Consider the following 22,039-nt stretch of genomic DNA (forward strand, 5'->3'; position numbering starts at 1 on the left):
TCTTTTCTTTTTTGAAACAGGGTATAACTATGTAGTTCAGGCTGGTTTTGAGCTCACTTTGTAGCCCATGCTAGCCTCAAATTCGCGGTGATCCTCCTTCCTCAGCCTTCCAAGGGCATGCACTACCACACTTTGCTCTACTGTTTTTTTTGTTGTTGTTGTTTGTTTGTTTCTTTCTGTAGCTTGTTGGGGTTTTGCTCTTTTTTCTTTCCAGAAATTCTAATTTTCTCTTTGTCATTAAACATGAGAAAGATTGTCAAGTATCAACCCCCGAGGTAACTGTTTCTTCTCCTTTGCAGAAAAGTACTTCTATTCATATTTTCTTCTAGAGCTATAGCTTCTAAGCCTGGTGAGTCTGCAAAAAAAGTATACCTTCTCTGAGCCCCCAGCAGAGAGAGCTGGATCTCAGAAGGGACCAAGACCAGGAGAAGGGACCAAGCCTCAGAGCTTTTAAAGCTCCTCTGGAAATTTTAATGGTAAGCCATTCTTGGGAACATTACTGAACAGTAGCAGTTCTTAACCTTTTGAGGGTTATGGGCCTCTTTGAGGTGCTGAGAAAACTGTGCTATCCCAGATCCAGAAAAACAGTTGCAGGCACATATTCAATGTCATGCCTGGCCTGAATGAGACTTTCACAAAGCAAACAGGCCATTCTCAGCAAACAACAAGCTATTCTCAGTAAATAAGGCAGATGGACATAGAAGAAAGTTTAGGATAGAATATACAATCTCCCCAAGGGCAAGAGGTCCCATGATTGTCTACACACCTGCACTGACTGTCCTGAGACTCTCAGTTATAAACAACCCCTCTCCAAAGATCTGTATAAGCATAGCTTTCTTTCCCAAGGGACTGCTAAAATCTACCCCCAATTTCAGTCTCTGTTCACAGGAATAAACCTTTTTCTCACAAAGCCCATCTCCTAGCGAGTGGCCTCACACGGGCTGTTTATAACATTTAACATACACTGACAAAGGTATCCTAGACATCCTGGTATTATTTCAAATTCTACAGAAACCCAGAATTTCTGGAGATAGATTCAGTCCAAAGGAACATCAAGTTTATTTTCCTCTAGGGTGTTGAGCCCAGGAGCTTTTTCACTTTTTTCTCTTCAGATGCTCTGGAATTCAGGCTCTTTTAAAATCCCACATATTTAAATGCCATTAAGGATAAAAAAAACTACAAAAAGGAGTAGATAAATGAAGATTTATGACTCTAAACTTTTCTCCTGTTTGAGACTTAGTAGCCTTGCCAGAATTCACCCAAGAGAGTGTAGAAAGAAGGTACTGGCACAAAACCAGACATATGGATCAATGGAACAGAATAGAGGATGCAGAAACACCCCCAGGCACATTCAACCATCTGATTTTTGACAAAGGGAATAAGAGCATATGTGGGATGAAAGATGTCTCTTTAGCAAACGGTGCTGGGAAAACTGACTATGCACATGCAGAAGATTGAGTCTATACCCACATCACTTACCATATACTAAACTCAAATCAAAGTGGATTGAAGGCCTAAACAAAAACACTTACTGGAAAACAAAATTGGAAAACTCTTGAAGACTAGGCATAAGTAAGGAGTTTGTGAAGAGAACTCCAATTTCACAAGAAATAACATTGAGAATCAACAAATGGGATTATAGCAAATTAAAAAACTTCTGCCTCACAAGCACAAGGTCACAAGCGCAAGTTCCATCCTTGGTAACATAAAAAAAAAAACCAAAAAACAAAAAATAAAAAAACTTCTGGACAAGGCCAGGGATTTAGTTCAGTGGCAGCATGCTTGCCTCACAAGCACAAGGTCCTGTGTTTGATCCCTGGTACTGAAAAACAAAACAAAACACAAAAAAACTTCTGCACAGCAAAGAAAATAATCAACAGAGTGAAGAGGTAACTTACAGAATGGGGATAAAAATTTTCCAGCTACTCTTCACACAGAGCACTAATAACTAGAATATATAAAGAACTCAAAAAAATTAGACTCCTCCTCCCAAAATAAAAGACCCAATCAAGCCATGTGTGGTGGTACACACCTATAATTCCAGCACTTGGAAGCCTGAGGCAGGAGGATCCCCAAGAATTTGAGGTCAGTTTGTGCTACATCATGAGTTCAAAGCCAGCCTGAACTGCATATAAGATCCTATCTAAAAAAAAAGAAAAACCATCACCACCACCACCAACAACAAAAAACAAGTAAAAAAAAGACAGTCAAAAAATGGGCAACTAAAATGAATAGATACTTCTTTGAAGAGGTACAAATGGCATTATAAAAACATGAAAACATGTTCAATATCTCTAGCTATTAGAGAGATACAAATTAAAACAACACTGAGATTCCATCTGACTCCAGGAAGAATGAATATCATCAAGAAATTAAATTCTAACAAATTCTGGTGAGAATGTGGGGAAAAAGATACCCTTTTATAGTAAATTGTTGGTAGGAATGTAAACTAGTACAACCACTATGGGAATCAGTACGGAGATTCCTCAAAAAACTAAAAATAGAAATTTCATTTGCTCCAGTTACTCCTCTTCTAAGTTATCTTCCAGGAAGTGTTAAAGGCATCGTATTACAGTGATATATGCACACCCATGTTTATAGCAGCACAATTCAAAATAGTTAAATCACGGAAGCAGTCTATGTGTCCATCAAAAGATGGACTGATAGGGCTGGGGATTTAGCTCAGTGGTTCTGCTGCCTGCCTTGCAAGCACAAGGACCTGAGTTCAATCCCTGGTACCACCAAAAAAAAAAAAAAAGATGGACTGATAGGGCTGGGGATTTAGCTCAGTGGGTCTGCTGCCTGCCTTGCAAGCACAAGGACCTGCGTTCAATCCCTGGTACCACCAAAAAAAAAAAAAAAGATGGACTGATAGGGCTGGGGATTTAGCTCAGTGGGTCTGCTGCCTGCCTTGCAAGCACAAGGACCTGCGTTCAATCCCTGGTACCACAAAAAAAAAAAAAAAAAAAAGATGGACTGATAAAGAAAATGTGTATTTAGACACAATAGCATTCTATTCTGGCATAAAGGAGTATAAACTTGAATCATTTGTAGGAAAATGGATGCAACTTGAGACCATAATGTTAAAGGAAATAAATCAGATGTACAAGCTTAAATATGGTATGGTTTCTCTTGCATGAGAAACCCAAAGTATAAATGAATTAAAGAGCAAAATAAAAGACAAATAATAGGAAACAAAGAAATACATCTTTTTCAAATGGGAAGAGGACCAAGATAGGGTAGTGGAAAGGATATGTTATTATATTAGATATGTTATTTACATGTACCAACTCTCCATATTGAACGTAATCATTGTGTACTGCAAACATGTACTAAGAAAATAAAAGTTTAAAAAAGATTATAGAAGAAATTCTGGAGGTGAATTCATCTTTTGGATTCTAATAGTACCTTGGACACTAATTTTCTGTGATCATGGCAAACCACTTTTGCTCTGTAACCCTCATTTTCCTCAAAGGGATTGGATAGAGACTCAAAAGTCTCTTTCAGTTCTTGGAATCTAGGATTCTTCTGTGGAAATTTTGTAGAAGAGATTATCTTTCAAACAGCAGAACACAACAGAGATATATGCAAATGTATCAGTTAACAGGGTCCCTTTGAGAATTTACCCCTTGTCTACATGGCCTTTGGCCCTCAGATTCTGATGTTCCAGCATAGATATTCTTGCTAGTGCCTTCTTATATTCTCTCCTAACCACTGTGTGTTAGAAAGATTTATAAGGCCATTGAGGGTACTCTTCCACAGCTAGCCAAATTCACCTTTCAATTTTAGTATAAGTGCTGCCAAAGCGAGCACCAAATTCACCTTTCAAACCCACAAAGAGGCATTTGACCTTAACTGAGGGGGCAAAGGAAATAGAAACTTCTGCCTCCCCTTGACAGGGCATGGTACAATTTGTTTTTAGTGAAATGAAGAGTATTTGGTTAAGGGTTTAGCGACTTGGAATGGGGCCTTCCCTGTCCAGTAATCCAAGGATTCTATCACAAAGCAAGACTATTTTTTTGAGGTCCTTAACTGTTGCTATTTGAGAGAGAATAGGGACCACCATCATGAAGTTTATGTACCGCTAAAATGAAATTGACTTATTCATTAGAAGAGATTGAAAAAGTTGAAATTTTGGCAGCTAAACCGCAGTCGATGTCTATTTTTTCCCCTATGCTGCAGTGGATGTCTATTTTTAATCCTTGTAGGCGTATGTCACTCTTTGGGAAAGAAGCCACTTCTCTTTCACTCTTAGTCTACATACTTTCTGGGTGGAGAATGATGTCTTTAACCTTCCAGGAACTCCTGCACCTGGCCAGTCAGAGAATTCCACATCTCTGACCTTTGTGACTGGTTCATAGGCAAGCATGTAACCCAAAGAGATCCAATCCTGGGAGTCTTTCTGATGGGTAGATGTGGAGCTTCTTATTTTAAGTAACATCTATTTTACTTACTAGGTGTTATAGTCACATATTCTAATTTACAAAAAGAATAATATTAACCTTTTAAGCTTCTTGTCGTTTAAAAAAACATTTTATTTAAAAACTTGTAAGCTGGGTGTGGTGGTGCACGCCTGTAATCCCAGCACTTGAGAGGCTGAGGCAGGAGATTCGCTGTGAGTTCGAGACCAGCCTGGACTACATAGTGAGTTCCAGGTCAGTCTCAACTACATCGTGAGACCCTGTCTCAAAAGATCAAAACAAAAAAACAAAAAACAAAGCCAACTAAAAACTTGTAGAGTAATAAAATGGGTGCTCTGGGAGAAAGTCTTAATCATTTGTCCTTAGTATGACTCCAAAGGTGGAAAAACATTCCCCTGTGGTATAGTTTTTGGTGGCTATTTATAAATTGTGTGTAGAATTTTGTCCAGATTTTAACCCAACCCCATTGTACTCCTCTTCCTGTTCTACAGGAAAATGAATTTTTCTGCTTAGAGAGCTGTGGTGATAGAGGAATGGATTCCCCCTTAGAGTTTTGGTTTCCTTGATTTTATTCCTTTCCTGTTGTTGGCAATATCTTGGCTCTTGGCTGTCACCTCTAGCAGGCCTTACACTTTTACTTTCTCTGTGAGCAGTGGGATAAATAATCCAGGCTTTATTATTCTCTGTTTTCAAGCTTCATCTCTTATGAGGTTTAATCAAGGATGATTGAAAATAATAACTTTCTTTAGATTTTTCATAAATAGATTGAGTCAGATGTGGCCAGATGCTTGGGAAAGCCATCATCAGTTCCTGCTAATGACGATTCACTTCCTCTTCTTGCAGAGTTTCCTATGACTATTTCATTTGATAGGCACAGTGAAAGCACCTTTCTTGCCTGGGCAGGTCCCAGTCCCAAACATACTTTGTCAGCTGAAAGGGCTGCTCAGAATTTCTTGGCAAATGTGTCACTTGGGAAGGTTTCCTCTCCTCCTCATCCCTTAGGCCCCCACAGAGCTACCATACAAGTTTACAAATGCTTCCACCCTACACCTTTCTACTCACAGGCAGACTGTTATTCAGATTTACTTTCATAAGAAATATGTGCAAATTTCTTCATTTTTTTCTGACTTCTTTGGGATGGGGTGCCAGGTATCAAACCCAGGGCTTTGGGCATGCTGACCATGTGTTTGTTCCACCATTGAGCTACACCCTTAGCACCTTGTCCCATTTTTGAGAATATCATAAGTTGGCCCATTTGTGAGAGAGTTCTAAAAGCCTCAATTCTGTTGAATTCAACTCAGTGCTCTCAGAGGCTTCCCACAGGTTCGACAGTCTACAGTAGCACAGAACCACTTTTTCTTACTATTGTTGGATGGGGTGACAGACAGCTTGGAAGTAAAAGGCTGGAGACATTCAAAGCAGAAGGACAAAGCCAAGGTATGTGTGGGACAGAAGTGAGGCAAATGTTCACAATGGCTATTATTTTTAAAATCTCATTGTAAAACTACTGTTCCTGGTACCATTCTAAATGCTCAGCGTACATCTATTTCTTTAATCCTCACAATGATCCTACAAGGGAGTTACTATACTGCCTCATCCTCATTTTTCATGTGGGGAAATTGAGGTACAGAGAGGTAAAGTAACTTGTTCAAGGTCCTATTTTCTTTTTCCAATAAGGCTAGGATTTGAATACAGGCAATCTGATTCCAGAATTTCTTTTAACTACTACTTCACTCTGCCTCTCTCTAAGGATCTAGGGAGTGGGTGATCAGCCATTCTGTTCTGCCTAGGACTAAAGGCTTTCCTGGAGAGGTGTACTTTCTTTGGAAGCAGACTTAGACAAACTAATCATTGGTCATCTTTCTATGGAAATATTAGCAAAGAAGAGCCAGGCATGATGGAGTAAGCCTATAATCTCAACACTCTGAGAGGCTGAAGCACAAGGATCAGAGTACATGTCCAGCCTGGGCAACTTAGTGACTTAGTGAGACCTTGTCTCAAAATAATAAAAGGGTGAGGATGTATCTCAGTCTGAAGACATGGATTTAATCACCATTAATGAAAAAATATGCAAAGATGTTTCTCATAATTTAAATGATGTAAAAGTAGTTAGATAAGACAGAATTAAGAGTGAACAAGCTTGGTCTGGGAATTTAGCTTAGTGGCACCACACCTGCCTCACAAGTGCAAGGTCCTGAGTGTGATCCCCAGTACCAAAAAAAAAAAAAAAACCACAAAACAAAACAAAACCAAAAAAGAGTGAATCAGCTTAAGATAGGACAGAATTTTTTGAAGAACAGATGAGCTCTGGAGCTTTCTTCAACTATGCTACTTCTGGACCCTTGGTGGCTGGATGGCTGTTCCAGCCTCTGACCTTTTTTCTCATCTGTCTTCTGGGAATCGTGCCACACAAAGCAGGTGTGGTAATGTTCTAGAGTTCAAATATGATCATTTGTTCCTCTATGTACAGCCCCCTCCACTGCTCTCAATGGTGTGCTCCTTTGGCTCTGTCCTTACCATACAACTTGCATTTCTCTGAAGGTACTCATCTTTCTCTAGCCTTTGTCTTGGTGTCTTTTCTAGGAATATCCTCTCTCCTTTCTCTGTCACAAATGCTTTATATTTATAAGATTCCTGGGTTGGTCTAGGGACGAGCCAGTCTCTGAGATTGATCCCTAGCACAAAAAATGAAAAAGAAAGAAAAGAAAAAAAGTAAAGAAGAAAGGAAGGAGGACTCTGGGATTAGGAATCCCTTTCCTCCATGCTGTCCCAGTTCCTGGAATCCACTTCCTTTACAGTAGAGTTTTCCTCATTTTACTGTGAACTGATCTTTTATTGCAATACTTAATATATAACAAAACCTAACGTTGAATAATGCAACTATATGCCAATAAATTTGCATACGTTGTCTCAATCCTCAAAAAACTATGAAATGGATATTAGCATTATCTCCATTTTACAGTAGAAGAGACTGAAGTTCTCAGAAATTAAACAGTTTTCCTTGGATCTCTCAGCTAGTAAATAGTAAAAATGACATGTGAACCAAGGATGTCAGAATCCAAAACTCATACTCTTTTTTAAAAATAAGTTTTATCTCATTCCCTCCCCATCAACAAGCCCAAAGCTTATATTCTTAACCACTCTGCTAAACTTCCTCTCAGTTTGAGTGGATCTTTTAGGGTCTATCTAATTCACAAAGTGTAAAGATTAAATGATATGATGAACGGAAATGGCTTTGTCAACAGAAAACTTAAGTCAAAAGCTGTTCATTTCCTCTAAATATCTGTACTCTATTTCTCCTTTACAATAACAAAATTCCTAATGTTTAGCAAATGCATAGTTGTGTATCATAATAACTAAATATCCTTGCCCCTCTTGCAGCCAGGAATGGCATTATGGCCATTGTGATAGGAATAGAGTCATGCTTATAGCTTCTGGGACAGGCCTTTAATGTGAAGAGATAAGCCTCCCCTTCTTTTCCCCTTCCTTTAAACTTGACTATGGACATGATAGTGACAAGTGGCCTTGGATCACATGGATAAGAGAGAAGGAGCCTGGGAACTCTGGCACTGTGGGACTCATTTGTTGCCCTCATTGTTTTAAAATGCCTAGATGATTGCAATGGAGAGAAATAAGCTTCTTGTAGTTATTGAAGTATAACATTTATTGGTACATTTTATTTATTTTGGTTCTTTGAGACAGGGTCTCACTATGTAGTTTAGACTGACCTGGAATTCACTATGTAGCTCAGGCTGGTCTCGAACTCACAGCCATCCTCCTGCTTCAGCTGCCGAGTGCTGGGATTACAGGCGTGCGCCACCACGCCCGGCTTTGTTGGTACATTTTAGATATACATAATGACCACATTCATCATAGGGAATTTGTACCTGCACATAATATAACTTGCTTCTTTTTTTCCCCCATTTCCCTTCCCCTCGGACCCTTCTTCCCCTCCTTATTTACAAAAGCTTTGTTTCCATTTTTCCTTCTATTCTCTGTTTCCCTTGTCCCTTCTTTCCTTTTTACATTCCACCTCTCCTGTTTCCTTTCTCATTTGAACATTTTCTTCCCATTTCCCAATATCTATTATACATTTTGGTCCTTATTTCCACTTTTTATTTCTCACACCAGAGAAACAATGTGGTATTTAAACATGTGAGTCCGATTTATTTCATTTAAAATTATGCTTTCAAGGTATCCATTTAGCTAGGAATGTCTCAAACTTATCCTTCTTTCTTTTCCTCTCTCTCTCTCTCTCTCTCTCTCTCTTTTGGTGTGTGTGTATGTGGCTGGCCTTGAACACACTATGTAGCCCAGGCTGGCCTCAAACTCATGGTGATCCTCCTGCCTCAGCCTCCTGAGTGCTGGACTTACAGATGTACACCACCACATCTGGCTGTTACTGTCTTTTTATCAGGCCTCTTTCATTCAGCATATTTATTTAGAGATTAAGAACTTTTTTTTTTTTTGGTACCGGGGATCGAACTCAGGACCTTATACTAGCAAGGCAGTTGGTAGCATCACTGAGCTAAATCCCTGGCCCCAAAGGACTCTTTAAAACACTTTTTTTCCTCTTTATTGATATCATGACCTTAAAATTTCATCTATTGTCTCAGTAAGGAAAGTTACAACCATTATGTATTGTGTACTTCTCAATATAACTTCACAATATAAAGACTTTCTCTTTGTTTTCTTTTCTTATCAATATTGTAGATCCTTTAAGCAATTAAAATATCACACTAAAAAACACTTTTCTATTAGTGTATGTTTACAGGATATAATGACTATATTCATCCTGGAGGGATCATCTTTGATTCCTTTCTTGTTACTATCTCTTCCTCCCCAACACATACCCCTTCCTTCACCAAGTTCAGCAAACTCTACTTGAATCCATCTACTTCCATCTCCACTGCCATGATCTTTTGTAGACCACCATTATCTCTCTTCAGACTATTGCAGTAGTCTCCTAAACAGTCCTCCCAGCTTCCACCCTTGCTCCCTCCAATCCCTTTCCCATCTAGAACCTACAATGTTCCCTTGAAAATAGGATCAAAAAAATCTCCTGCTTGAAATCAAATGATTTCCTATCATTCTCAGAATGACATCCTAATCCCTGAGTGTAGTTTAAAAATCCTTTCAAGATATGGCCCCCTAAGCACCTCTCTGATGTTATCTTCTACTATTTTCCCAATCCAACCACATTGACTTCTTCTTTTTTAGTCTTGAAATATGCCAAGCCTGTCCACTTTAAACTCTTTGCTTTTGAGATTTCCTCTGTCTGGAATGGTCTTCCCCAAATTTTTACCTTGGCCAGCTGTTTTCATTTTCCAGTTCTCATCTCAGATGCTACGTCCTCCTGAAAATTTCTCACACCTGAGTGGCCTCCACCCAATCAATCTCTAAGCATGTTGCTGTTTTCCTCCTCAATAGTATTTATTTTAGTATCTGAGAGTATCATTATTATTATTATTTTGGGTTTTTGAAACAGTCTCATTATTTAGTTCATTTTTTTTTTTTTTTTGTACCAGGGATCGAACTCGGGCCCTTGTGCTTGTGAGGCAGGTGGTGGAACCAGGGAGCTAAATCCCCAGCCCCAGGATGGCTTTGAGTTCACAGTGTAGCCCAGGATGGCCTTGCACTCACAGCTCTCCTCTTGCCTGAACCTCCTAAAAGTGCTGGGATTACAGGCAAGGCCAGCAATACACCTTCTGAAAGCCCCACCTCTGAACATAATGAAACTTTTGAGAAACATTTCAGATCTAAACTACAACAAAACTCAAATGACCATTTACACACCAAACTAGAAATAGTTGAAGAAACCATCATTATATTGGTGGAGTTGTAGAAATCTAGGGTTTAAAAAAAGGAAATAGTAAGTATAAAGGTTGAGAGATGTGGATGCTTCAACATCTGTGTGTGTATGTATTAAAGGATTGAACCTAGAGCCTTGTACATGCTAGATAAGTGCTCTACCACTGAACTATGTCCCTAGCCCCTTTGTTTGTTTGGTTTTTGAGACAGGGTCTTGCTATGTAGTTCAGGCCGGCCTTGAACTCTATGTGTAGCAACACTCCTGCCTCAGCCTCCCAAGTGCTGGAAAGACAGGCATGCACCAATACACCTATCTCCCTTTTATTTTTAAACTTTGAGATAAAGTCTTGCTAAGTTGCCCAGTCTGGCCTCAAACTCATAATCCTCCTGACTCAGGTTCCCAAGTACCTAGGATTATAGGCATGTGCCTCTGTGTCCAGTCTCAATATACTTCTAATGGTAGCTCTGCAAAAGAGATGAGAGCCAACAGTCCATGAGATGCTGACTGAATATTTTCCAGAATTGCCATGAATTCTCAGGTTAAAGAAGGATATTGTGTACCAAGGAGGAAAAGTAGACACACATCACAGTAGGATGGGAGAACCCCAAACCAAAGTGAACATTATAAGAAACAGCAGCGAAAAGACAGATTTCCAACAAAGTCATGAAAATCAGCATGACAGAGGACTTTTCTTTTATTTTTTCTTTGGTCCTGGGGAATTGAACCCTGAGGTGCTCTACCACCAAACTACAACCCTCGACCTCTTTTTTTTTTTTTTTTTTTTTTTTGGTAGTACAAGGTCTTGCTAAGTTGCTAAGTTGCCCAGGCTGGAATTTGCCATTTTCCTGCCTCAGCTTACCACATAGCTGGGATCATAGATGTGCAATGTCGTGTCTGATGGAAGAAAGTTTTTAACAAAGCTAGAAAGTGGTGTGTGTGTATGTGTGTGTGTGTGTGTGTGTGTGTGTGTGATCATGCACATATGGTGCTAGGGATGGAACTCAGGGCCTTGTATGTGATAAGCAAGTGCTCTAACACTGAGCTACAGCCCTAACCCTAAAGTGTTTATGTCATTTTTTCCCCCCACACCAGGCACTGAACTCATGACCTTAGGTGCCATGCCACTGCGCTAAATCCCTGGCCCTGAAGTGTTATGTCTTCATAGACAAACATGTTTTGAGGAGAGTTCAGAGGAGAGACTATTTTTGGTCTGTGTGATAGTAAGTGTGTTAGCAATTTGTTGGACTTTGAAACAAGAAGACAATGTTAAGTACATCAACTGTTTACTGAGCACATACTGTGTGCACAGCACTGTGCTCAGAGCATTTCATTCTGATCTTATTTACTTCTCACAATAATCCTATTAGGTATATCGTTATTCTCAAATTAAATATGAGGAGATTGAAGCTTTTCAAGGGTAAGTCAATTGCTCAAAGTTACACAGGTAGTAAATGCAACCATGGTTAGGTTTAAGGTTGACCAGTCCTTGAATTCAGATCTGCTGATTCCAAATTTGCTTTCCCTTTACCTCCCAGTTTTTATAATGGGTATATATATTTTCCATTTCCAAAAGGCAATTATCCATTCTTCTGGTTCAAATGCTAGGTCTTTTTACATCAGATTCTCAAAATGTGGCCTGCAAACAATTTGTATTATTAGTTGATGGGGGAGTTGACAAACGTATAAATTTCCAGTAGTCACTTTCAAAGATTCTAATAAAGTTTGGATGAACCCCAGAGACTGTGTTCATTTATGGTGCTAGGTATTGGGCTTCATATACACTAACCATGTCTTCCCTAACTCTTTTGCATTACCAGACTGGAATCTGTATTATTATTATTGTTGTTGTTGTTGTAGTTGTTATTAAACAAACTTACTTGGCCAATCTTGAAAATCACTATCTACAAGGTCTTCATGGAGACTTCAGTACTTCAGCAGAAGTAAGTTCTTTGGAAGAACATGCCAACCAAACCTTCTTAAGAATGATCTTCATACTGCCATGTCTGTAGTTAGGGGCGTTACGCATTTCTGATATCACAGGGACTAGTTGAAGGGCTGAACTTCCGATGAGAGGTTAAGCTTAACTAGATATATTTCAATTTAGCGGTTCAAACCAAGTTATTTGTCCAACTGCGTAAAGCGACACATCAAATTTGCTCTTTGGGCTGTGACTGGAAGACATGTATGTAGATGCAAGCTAGACCTGATGGGTTACAGAAGCAAGGCATAGTTAAATGGAATCCCGAATATTTCAAGGGTAACCCATCCAGATAAGGCAAATATCCTGGTTAGCCAGGTTCATGCGCAGGCGCAAAAGGAAAGCAAAGCATCAATCCTCAAGCCGCGCCCTTCTATCCCCTCTCTTTCCGGCCTTCTTCCAACGCGCAGGCGCAAAGAGTGCACCAACATGGCGGCCCCCGTGGATCTGGAGTTGAAGAAGGTAAAAGGGTTTCTTGGCCCAGTAAAGCCATCTCTTTGGCTGATGAGGCGACTTTGGACAAGATTATTGAGGGAAGCTCGCGTCTTGCAGAAGGAAAGAGATTACAGGGGAATGAGGAATGATTTCCTAGAGTCGTAAAACTCGGGATCGGGTCTCTTTAGGCTGTGGTAGGAGGGGAACGGCTCTTGAGGCTCTTGATAGTTAGGAGCTGGTTAGCTAGAGCTGGGGGCTGTTTGCGGGCCGATCCCCCGCCTTTCCCCAGAATTTCAGAGCCATTTCTTTGCATTTGAAGCTTTCAGGGAGCCTTTAGTAAGAACTGAAGAGAGTGTTACTAATTGAAACCCGCTCGATCGACCGGAGCCGCCCTCTTTAAGTTCACTCTTTGTTTTTAGGCCATTTATATTCAATAACAACCTGAAAGGTCTCAGTACCGGCACTTTAGAAAGTCATACATTGTCATAGTAATGTTTATTTCATAATTTTTTGGTGCCGGGGATCGAACTCGGACTCAGCGCTTGCGAGGCAGGCGGCGGAACCACAGAGCCAAATTCCTGGCCCTCCCAGTTCCATTTTTTGAAAGGAGTTGTGGAAAAAAATTTTTCCGTAAGGATTGGTCTTAGAAAGAATTACATTTCTCTTTGTTCAAACAATTGCTTTTAACTGGGTTGTTACTAAGAAACATTTTTGTCACTTTGTAGGAAAGGGAGAGGGATTGGAAAGGACCTTAGAATTCATTCAGCTTCAGTCTACTTTCCTCGAAAAGCAAACAGTTTTAGAAAAGTCATAAAGATTGGGACTAGAATCCAGTTGTTTTTGTTTTTGTTTTGTACCGGGGATGGAACTGGGGACCTTGCACTCGCTGACACCACTGAGTTAAATCCCTGGCCCTAGAATCCATTATTTTTGATCATTAGTTTAGGTTCTTAAGGTGAGCAACTTCTTAAGTGACTACCTCTGGTTAACCTTTGCATTAGAAATAAGACAGCTGAAATAGCTTTTGCTCCTAATGAATGAACCTGTTGCTGCTGAGTATATTAGGTATTTGAGTCATTTTTGGGGGGCTGTTCTTGTCTTGAAACTTGTCAATGTAGCTTTTACATGGTGTTTTCTTGTACTGTAACATCTTAGCATATGCTTGCTTATTTAGCTGTGTACAGAGTATAATACCTGGTATGTTACATTTCAAAACAAAATTGAGTATTCTGAAAATACACCCCTTTTCTGTTAAAAGTTCAAATTTAAGTCATAGTTTAATAAAAGAGCTAATGGGAGTACAACTATGAATGTCCTTATGTATCAGTGGAATTTGTTGCTAGGAAATGTAAACAATGAATTCAGACAGAATGATTACAGACTTAAATTGAAAAGTTTTCACAACCAGTTGAATAAAAAAACCTGTATAAAGATTTTATCATCTAATGTTTTTACAGGGTCCCATTCTCCCCTAAAGTAAATCTCTTGAAAGCTTACTTGTAGGTGACACAACAAAGTCAGAATGAAAGTTAAGTAGTAGCCTTTGTTATGCATTTCAGTCACTAAATGTTAGTAAGGCATAAATTTGACAACACATGAAAGTCATCATCCACAAGTTACAAATCAAGTAACTGAGTTAAGTGATAAAAGTGGCTTGCACAGGGTTGACTACTAGATAGAAAGGCAGGTACAATTGAGTGGACCCCTGACTTATGTTGATCAGTTCCTGAGGGATGGTTGATTAGCAGTAAATACAGCTGAGATCAGGATGTTTACCTGGGTACATGCTATAGATAACAAGAGACAAATGAATCTTCCATTAACCTAATTAACCCAAGTTATTCCTATGTCAGGCACTTCAACAAGAGTATCCAAGAACTGTGTTTATCTTTGAGTTAAGTAAGTGTACACAGGTCAAATTCGGCCTGGTATGTGCAGATGAAGATCATGATACAGTTCTGTCACTGCTTAGAGTTTTTTGTTTTAGACTTTCTCTGTATTTTGAATATTACTATAAACAGTAGAATGAAAAGATTCTTGAACTAAGAGGGGTCAGAAGAAATGGTTTTATGTACAGTGGACCCTCAAGTTACGACTGGCCTGACATATGAATAACTTGGGCTAATTAGGTTAATGGAAGGTTCATTTCCCTCTTGTTATCTATAGCTTGTACCCAATAAACATCCAGATCTCAACTGTACTTACTTATAATCAGCCATCCCTCGGAACCTGATCAAGTTAGTAAGTCAAGGGTCCACTCATTCTACCTAGTAGTCAACCCTGTGCAAGCCACTCTTAACTCACTTACTTGATTTATAACTTGTGGATGATGAAATTGCCATCTCTCATTATGAACAGGAATAAATGAGATATTATTCTTGTTAATTTTCCGATGTTATTTTGAAATGTGGGAAAGTGCTTTGAAATCTAGTTATCTAGTTGTATAATATATAGTGAGTTTTTTTTTTTTGTTTTTTTTTTTGTACTGGGGATTGAACTCAGGACCTTGTGCTTTGGAGGCAGGTGAGGTGCCACTGAGCTAAATTCCTGGCCCTGAGTTGTTATTTTTGTGGTTCTTGTTTTGAATCTCTGTGTTTATCATCTGTTTGAATTTATTGTTTTTATTACCCTGGTTACTTGATACTGGTAATTTAATGTCCATTCATTTTGCTTCTTCAAATTAATTGCATCTTCTGAGGATAAATTCCGTATTTAGTATAGCTAATTGTATTGACTTATTTAGGTTTACTCTGGTAAATTTCACAGCTTTGTCTGGTTACCATTTTCTGATTTAATAAATTTGGGTTTGACCTAAATGTTTTCTGTGAAACATTTTGCCTACTAAATCAAGCATTTGTTTTTATCAGGCCTTCACAGAGCTTCAGGCCAAAGTTATTGACACTCAACAAAAGGTGAAGCTTGCAGACATTCAGATTGAACAGCTAAACAGAACAAAAAAGCACGCACATCTTACAGATACAGAGATTATGACTTTGGTAGATGAGACTAACATGTATGAAGGTGTTGGAAGAATGTAAGTAAAATGTATCCTTCATAGTATTCTTGGGAGTGCTTTTGTCTGTGTTAAGTCATAGAATTTATTCATTTTAAAATTTGGTTTAAGGTATCATAGAAATACTTTCAAGATCTTCTAGTCAGATACCTCCTTTTTTTTTAAAGAAATGAAGAACTTGGCCTTATGGTGCAGGCCTGTAATTCCAGCATTCTGGGAGGTTGTCAAGGTGGCAAGTTTAAGCCCAGCCTGGGCAATTTAACTTGTCTCAAAAAAAGAAAAAGGCTAAGGATTTAGCTCAGTAGTGCTGCTGCCTGCCTTGTAAATGCAAGGTCCTGAGTTCAACCCCTGGTACCCCCCCCCAATGAACTAGGGATATATAGCTCAGTGCAGAGGTACCTAGTACCATTAAACCAAACCAAAAACCAAAAAACAAAAACAAAAAAAAACAAAAAACCTCCAAAAACCAAAACTAAACCCTAGATAGATGTTAAGTGCGTAAATTTATCCTTTGAAATACATTTCTTAAATAATCCTTTGTTCTCTATGATTAGGTACTTAAGTATCTAACTTCAATGATAAAAAATAATTTTTTTTTTGGTACTAGGGATCAAACTTGGGACTTTGTGCATGTGAGACAGACAGTGGAACCACAGCTAAATCCCTGGTCCTATAAAAATAGATTTTGTAGGGCCGGGGATTTAGCTCAGTGGTTATGCTGCCTGCCTCGCAAGCACAAGGACCTGAGTTAGATCCCCGGTAACCAAAAAAAAAAAAAAATAGGTTTTGTTATGGGAATACATTTATAGTAATTTTATATGTGAAGATTTTTTTGACAATAATTTTAATCTTCCTTACCTAATTTATTAGGAGTCATACAAATCACTGCTGTAGTGGTACAGGCTTACATTCCTGCCTACTTGGGAGAATGGGGCAGGAGATCATAAGTTGCAAGCCAGTTTTCTCTTGGGAAACTTGAAACTTTGTCTCAAAAAAAAAAAAAAAGAAGATGTGTTTGCCTAGCATGCATGAAGTGCTCTGGCTTTAATACCCAATACCATATGCACACAGCAAAAAAAAAAAGAAAAAAGATGTCTAAAAGAAAAAAATCTCTTACATTTCTGACTGGAGTTGTAAAATAAAATATTCCTATTTAAATACACTTTCAGCTGGATGTTGTGGTGCATGCCTGTAATTTCAGCACTCAGGAGGCTGTGGCAGGAGGGTTGCTTGAGTTCAAGGCCTCTAGACTCTGTCTCAAAAAACTAACCAAACAAACGGAATACACTCATTCTAAGTGCCATGCATTTCTCTAATAGGAAAATGCAAATGTAAGAAATCTAGTAAAACAATTTACTGTTATTTGTTACAGTTATTATACAATTAACCACCTACATTTCCCTCCTTTTTTTCTTAAAAAATCCTTGTGAAAGAGACAGTTCTGCATCATATTCTCTAAGCAGAAAATGAGAAATGGAAAAGCCCTTAAATATGGGTCACATTCCAGTACAATGAGCTAAAAGGATAAGGCTATTTTTTTTTTTTTTAAATTGTGGGAGATAGGGAGGGAGGCTTTTTTTGGAATTTGGTCTTTTAGTATTATTTAGTAAGTGAACCTTCCAAGTTTGGAGGACTTTTTTTTTTTTTTTTTTTTTTTTTTTTTTTTTTTTTTTTTTTTTTGGTACCTGGGATTGAACTCAGGTCCTTGCGCTTGCGAACCTCTGAGCTAAATCCCTGGCCCTGGAGGACTTTTTTGTTAGAATGGAATTTGACCTCACTTACGGCATGACTTATTTTGTGATTGATTTGAAGAAACCATAATGTGTAAAATTTAGTAATGACTTTAGAATGACATCATGAGAAGTATCTCCTGCTCATGACTAACCATTGTCTTTCTGGATAAAAGATAGATTAGTAAAAACTTTTATCTGATTTGCTTTCTCAGAATGAACAGTATACCATATATAAATTATATCTCTGAGTTGATATTTTTCATTTTGGCTTATTTCAAGAGAATTACAATTTGGGAGTTAATGGGATGTTAATGGGATGAGAACAAAGTAGAACCTTTGATCATGTGTCTATGTAGGATGAAGTCCATCGTTGGCATTCACTAGAGGGTAATATTTTTCTCTCTTTTTGGTACTGGGAATTGAACTCAGCACCGCGTGCTTGCCACGTAGGCGTACTGCCACTGAGCTAAATCCTCAGCCCCAGTAATATTTTTCTTAATAGGATTATTCTTAGGTTTTAAAACAGTAGTGTTAGCTTTTCTAGCATGTCTCTTAACATGTTGTACTTGGATTTCACATTACACTAGTCTTTGTTTCTAAGAGCTAAAGAGTCCTTTTTTCAAAAATAGAAAGACCCTTTCACTATCTATGGCCTTTTGAAGCTACAGTGGAGTTTCTTTCTTTCTCTCTTTTTTTTTTTGGTTCCTGGGATTGAACTCAGGTCCTTGCACTTTTGCAGCAGGCGCTGGAAGCACTGAGCTAAATCTCCAGCCCAAATTTCTATTTTTACTTAGAAAAATTTCATTTATTAAACATTCTGCAGAAGGGCTGGGGGTTTAGCTCAGTGGTGCTGCCGCCTGCCTCACAAGCACAAGGACCTGAGTTGGATTCCCCTGCAAAATTCAACCCCCCCAACCCCCCCCAATTCTTTAGAAATGTTGGGAGAGTTGCTTTTTATTTTTATTTTTTGCATATTGTGCAAAGTACTACAGATAGGTTATATTCTATGCAAATAATTTTAGTTAAAGATTTTGATATGAATTAGTTAATGGTAGAATGGTATCGTCTAGAAGATTTATTACATATAAATTATGTTTCTTAAAAGAAGTGTAGTTTTAAATGTTTGGGTACATTTTGGTTTTGGATTTTACTTTTGTGCTTTCTGTATTTCACTGAAAGTATGTGTTTGATCCTGCATCATAGGGGCATGTAAGGTGAATAGTGTTTGTTGTTTGGCTAAGAGTATTAATGCCCTGTGAGGAAGAAAAGACTTGCTGAGTATTAGTCTGGTCATGAGGATGTTCTCTTTCTTGATGCTAAACCTGAAATATCTATTTCTGAATTTATGGTCTTGAGTATTCTTGTGTATCATTGTGATTCACTTCTTTAATTCTAGTCTTTACCTTAACTTTTCAAATACCAGTTGAGAATTTTGATTACACTATTAGTTTTTCCCAAATTTGTGTTTTTAAACTACAGATTATAAAGTCCAAAACTCTGTTTTTATTTTAGAACCTGCAGTTGATTTTTCCACTGCTGAAATTCAGGCCCATTATTTTTTGCCTACCTGTATTTTTTGCATCCTGCATTCATTCTGTCTGTCAATACCCATTTTTCACACATCAGAATTGATCATATCAGTATTTTTATAAAATCCTTTGTCTATCCTTTGTTGTACATAGGATAAAACCTAAATTTGTTAGCCAAGCATTCACAGGCATTTATAATTGGCTCTTAATATACTTACCCAACCTCATATTTACCACTTTTTGTTCCCAGGCTCAGGATCATCACACATATATTTCATCTTATGGACCTGTTTCCTTCTACTGATTGTATGTTATCTGTTGAGAAGGATGTTGAGGTTTTATGTGGGCTTTAAACATGTTCTGGTTTGATTAGAGATGTATGTAATGGGGTGAGGGTAGAAAAATACTTGCACATATGTCAGAAATTATTATTCCAACCTTGCCACATGTGTTTTCTTATACCTGCCATGTTTTTACACTTTTTTTTCTTTTGCTTATTTTATCTTACTTTCCCTTGTGAAATTCTCATCCTTCAAAATGCTGCTCAAAGCTTTTATTGGCTCTGAAGATTTGCCCAGCCTCAGGCCAGTGATGGTGAACCTTTTAGAGCTACTAGTGATACAAAGAACCTACTGTTTGTTGCATGTGTGCTGTAGATTCACCACTATTGCTCTAGGCAGACTTATTCTCTCTTCTTGGTGATGCCAGGGCTTTTTTTCCTACAGCTAATGGAGCTCATTGATCTCCCCAACTCTGAGATCAAATATACATTATCATTGTTTCTTTATTTCTTGGCATAATGTCTGACACAAAATACACATTTAATAAATGTGTGTTGATTTGAATTGAATTTGGTTCCTTCTCTTGCCAAAAATACCTGCATTTTCCTTGCAGTTCTTTAGAAAAAGTTATGTTTAGAAAGTGTCAGAGTCTTAAGAATTAAAGTTTACTATTCTGTTAATACATGATTTATTTAAGATGAAATCATAAAACTCGTATATTTTGACTAAGGACCAAGGAATTGTTTCTGACCAAAATTGTCCTTTCATCTGACAGGATTCTTTATTAAATCTGTTGAGAAGGTTGAGTAATTCTAAATGCCAGTTACAGAGATAATCAGAACTGACAACATAGAAAAACCTAAACTTTAGGAGTTATGCTGAAGGTAGTATGATGTTTGGAAAATAAAGGCTAACCTATGCAGAATAATTTCAGTGTACAGTAATTGTATCTGTTTTACTTTCCTCAGTTTTACGTAGAATGGAAGTTAGATTTTTTTCCTAGGGTATGTGTTTAGTTTAACAAATCATTGCAGGCCTACATGCCCTTCAACTCATAAGTAGGAGAAATATGACAGTGTTAAATACCTCTTATACGTTGCTATTTTTGGTTTAAAACAAGGAAAGTCAAGCTACAGGGTCTGAGAAGATGAATTGCTATATACTGTAAGCTCTGAGTTTTCAGTGCTCAAAGCTATATTCCATCCAGTCTTTTGGCATGTTGCCAGCACATTTTAGTTCTCTTACTTCATATTCTTTGGAGAGGCTGTTATGTAGCCTGATACTACTACCACCAATTTCTAGTTTTGCTATTTAAGCTGTTTGTGAGCTGACCTCACCATGCTGCTTTGAGAACTGTGATGAAAGTTACAACTGTGAAATGATCTGTCTGAATATTTAGAAGTGTTAGTCTTTGCATCTTTCTAACATGCAAAGAGGGAATACAAATCTCATAAATATGATGTGAATATTTCTTGTATCTTTGTGAGTATGAACCAATTTATAATTGCTTGTGAAAGTTTTTTTCCTTTGTACTTTGCATAGTAGAGGATAAAAATTTTGTCTTAATTTTTTGTAAGACTTATATTTGCAAGTGCACATAAATGACAGTCTTGTGAGTGTTTAAAAGCACCATCATTAGAATAAATGTCAAGTTTATTTTTATTAATGACAGGTATGATCCTGACCCTGATTTGATATGAGACTATTTATTATTCTAGTACTCTTTCCCTTGAGCATTACATAAATAACATTTCTATTTTCCAAAAGAAACAGATTAGCCTTTTTTTTTAATATAGGCAGAACTTGAATAGATTAGCCTTTGAGAAGAATAAGTGCCTTTTTAAGACTTGAACCTAACTAAAAATAACTTTGTACCAAATTTAAACTAATTAGAGGTATGCTACCATTCTGTGGGTGTTTTTTTACATTTAAGGAACTAAGAATGAACAATGGTATAAATCTACCAACTAGATAAGTGTCTAGCAATGTAGAAATTGCTGTTTGGAAGCACTGTTGCTATTTCTGCTTGTTGAAGTAATTTAATGGTTGATCTCTGATGGTTGAAAGAGCCAGAAGTATAAACTTAAAATAAATGTCAACACAGGTAGAAAGTGAAACATGAGGTGTGTTCCTAATAAGTAATACATTTTAAAAAAAATCTTAAGTAGTAAAGCCATTTTTTGACTTATTAGGACATAGGGGTTCAGTCTCTTCGTGGCAGGTCAGTTAAACTGCCCTTTGTTTAAAATCTTATCTTATTTTGTGGTGATCTTATTTGTTTATGTGGATGTTGACCTATTATTTGAATTGTGACATTTGCAGTTTTTCTAAGTTTAGTTATGTTAAGTAAAAATAGAGATATGGCCATGCTGCCCTTGTATAATTTCATGTAGTATAGGATTGGTCTTCATCAATTTGAGGTAATTTTAAAGCTGAAGACATAATCATAGTATACTTTATCCCTAAGAAATTAGGAAATAAGATTTAAAAGTCTTGATGTATTAAATATTGTTGAGTGTTGATAGTGTAGTAAAAAGTTATTATCCTCATTAGAATCAAGTGTCTGTATTTTATTTGGTGCTTACTGTGGAAGGAGAAAAATGTGTAGATTGTTTTTGGTATGAGACCCACATTGCAAGTAGAAATTTATAAATTCTTTTATGCTCTCTTTAAATGTATTAATCTGCTGGGTGTGATGGTGCATGCCTGTAATCCCAGCACTCAGGAGGTTGAAGAGGGAGGATTCTTGAGTTTGAAGCCAGCCTGGGCTACATAGTCAATTCAAGGCCAGTCTGAACTGTACAACAAGACCCAGTCTCAAAAAAAAAAAAAAAAAA

At 37.7% G+C, this 22,039-nt stretch overlaps 1 protein-coding gene across 1 annotated transcript in view; it reads left to right on the forward strand.

Moving 5' to 3' along the window:
• Nucleotides 1–12,573: 12,573 nt before the first annotated feature.
• The window catches only part of Pfdn1 (prefoldin subunit 1), a 72,957-nt gene continuing 63,491 nt past the window's right edge, over nt 12,574–22,039 (forward strand). Inside the window, exons 1-2 of the mRNA XM_010613816.3 lie at nt 12,574–12,673; nt 15,514–15,680. Coding sequence (XP_010612118.1) covers nt 12,641–12,673; nt 15,514–15,680 — 200 coding nt within the window. The 5' untranslated portion in view covers nt 12,574–12,640. The remainder of the gene's footprint in view (nt 12,674–15,513; nt 15,681–22,039) is intronic.

This window comes from Fukomys damarensis, unplaced genomic scaffold (genome assembly GCF_012274545.1).
Source record: "Fukomys damarensis isolate Sample0158 unplaced genomic scaffold, DMR_v1.0_HiC HiC_scaffold_3, whole genome shotgun sequence".
NCBI classification, from domain to species: Eukaryota; Metazoa; Chordata; class Mammalia; order Rodentia; family Bathyergidae; genus Fukomys; species Fukomys damarensis.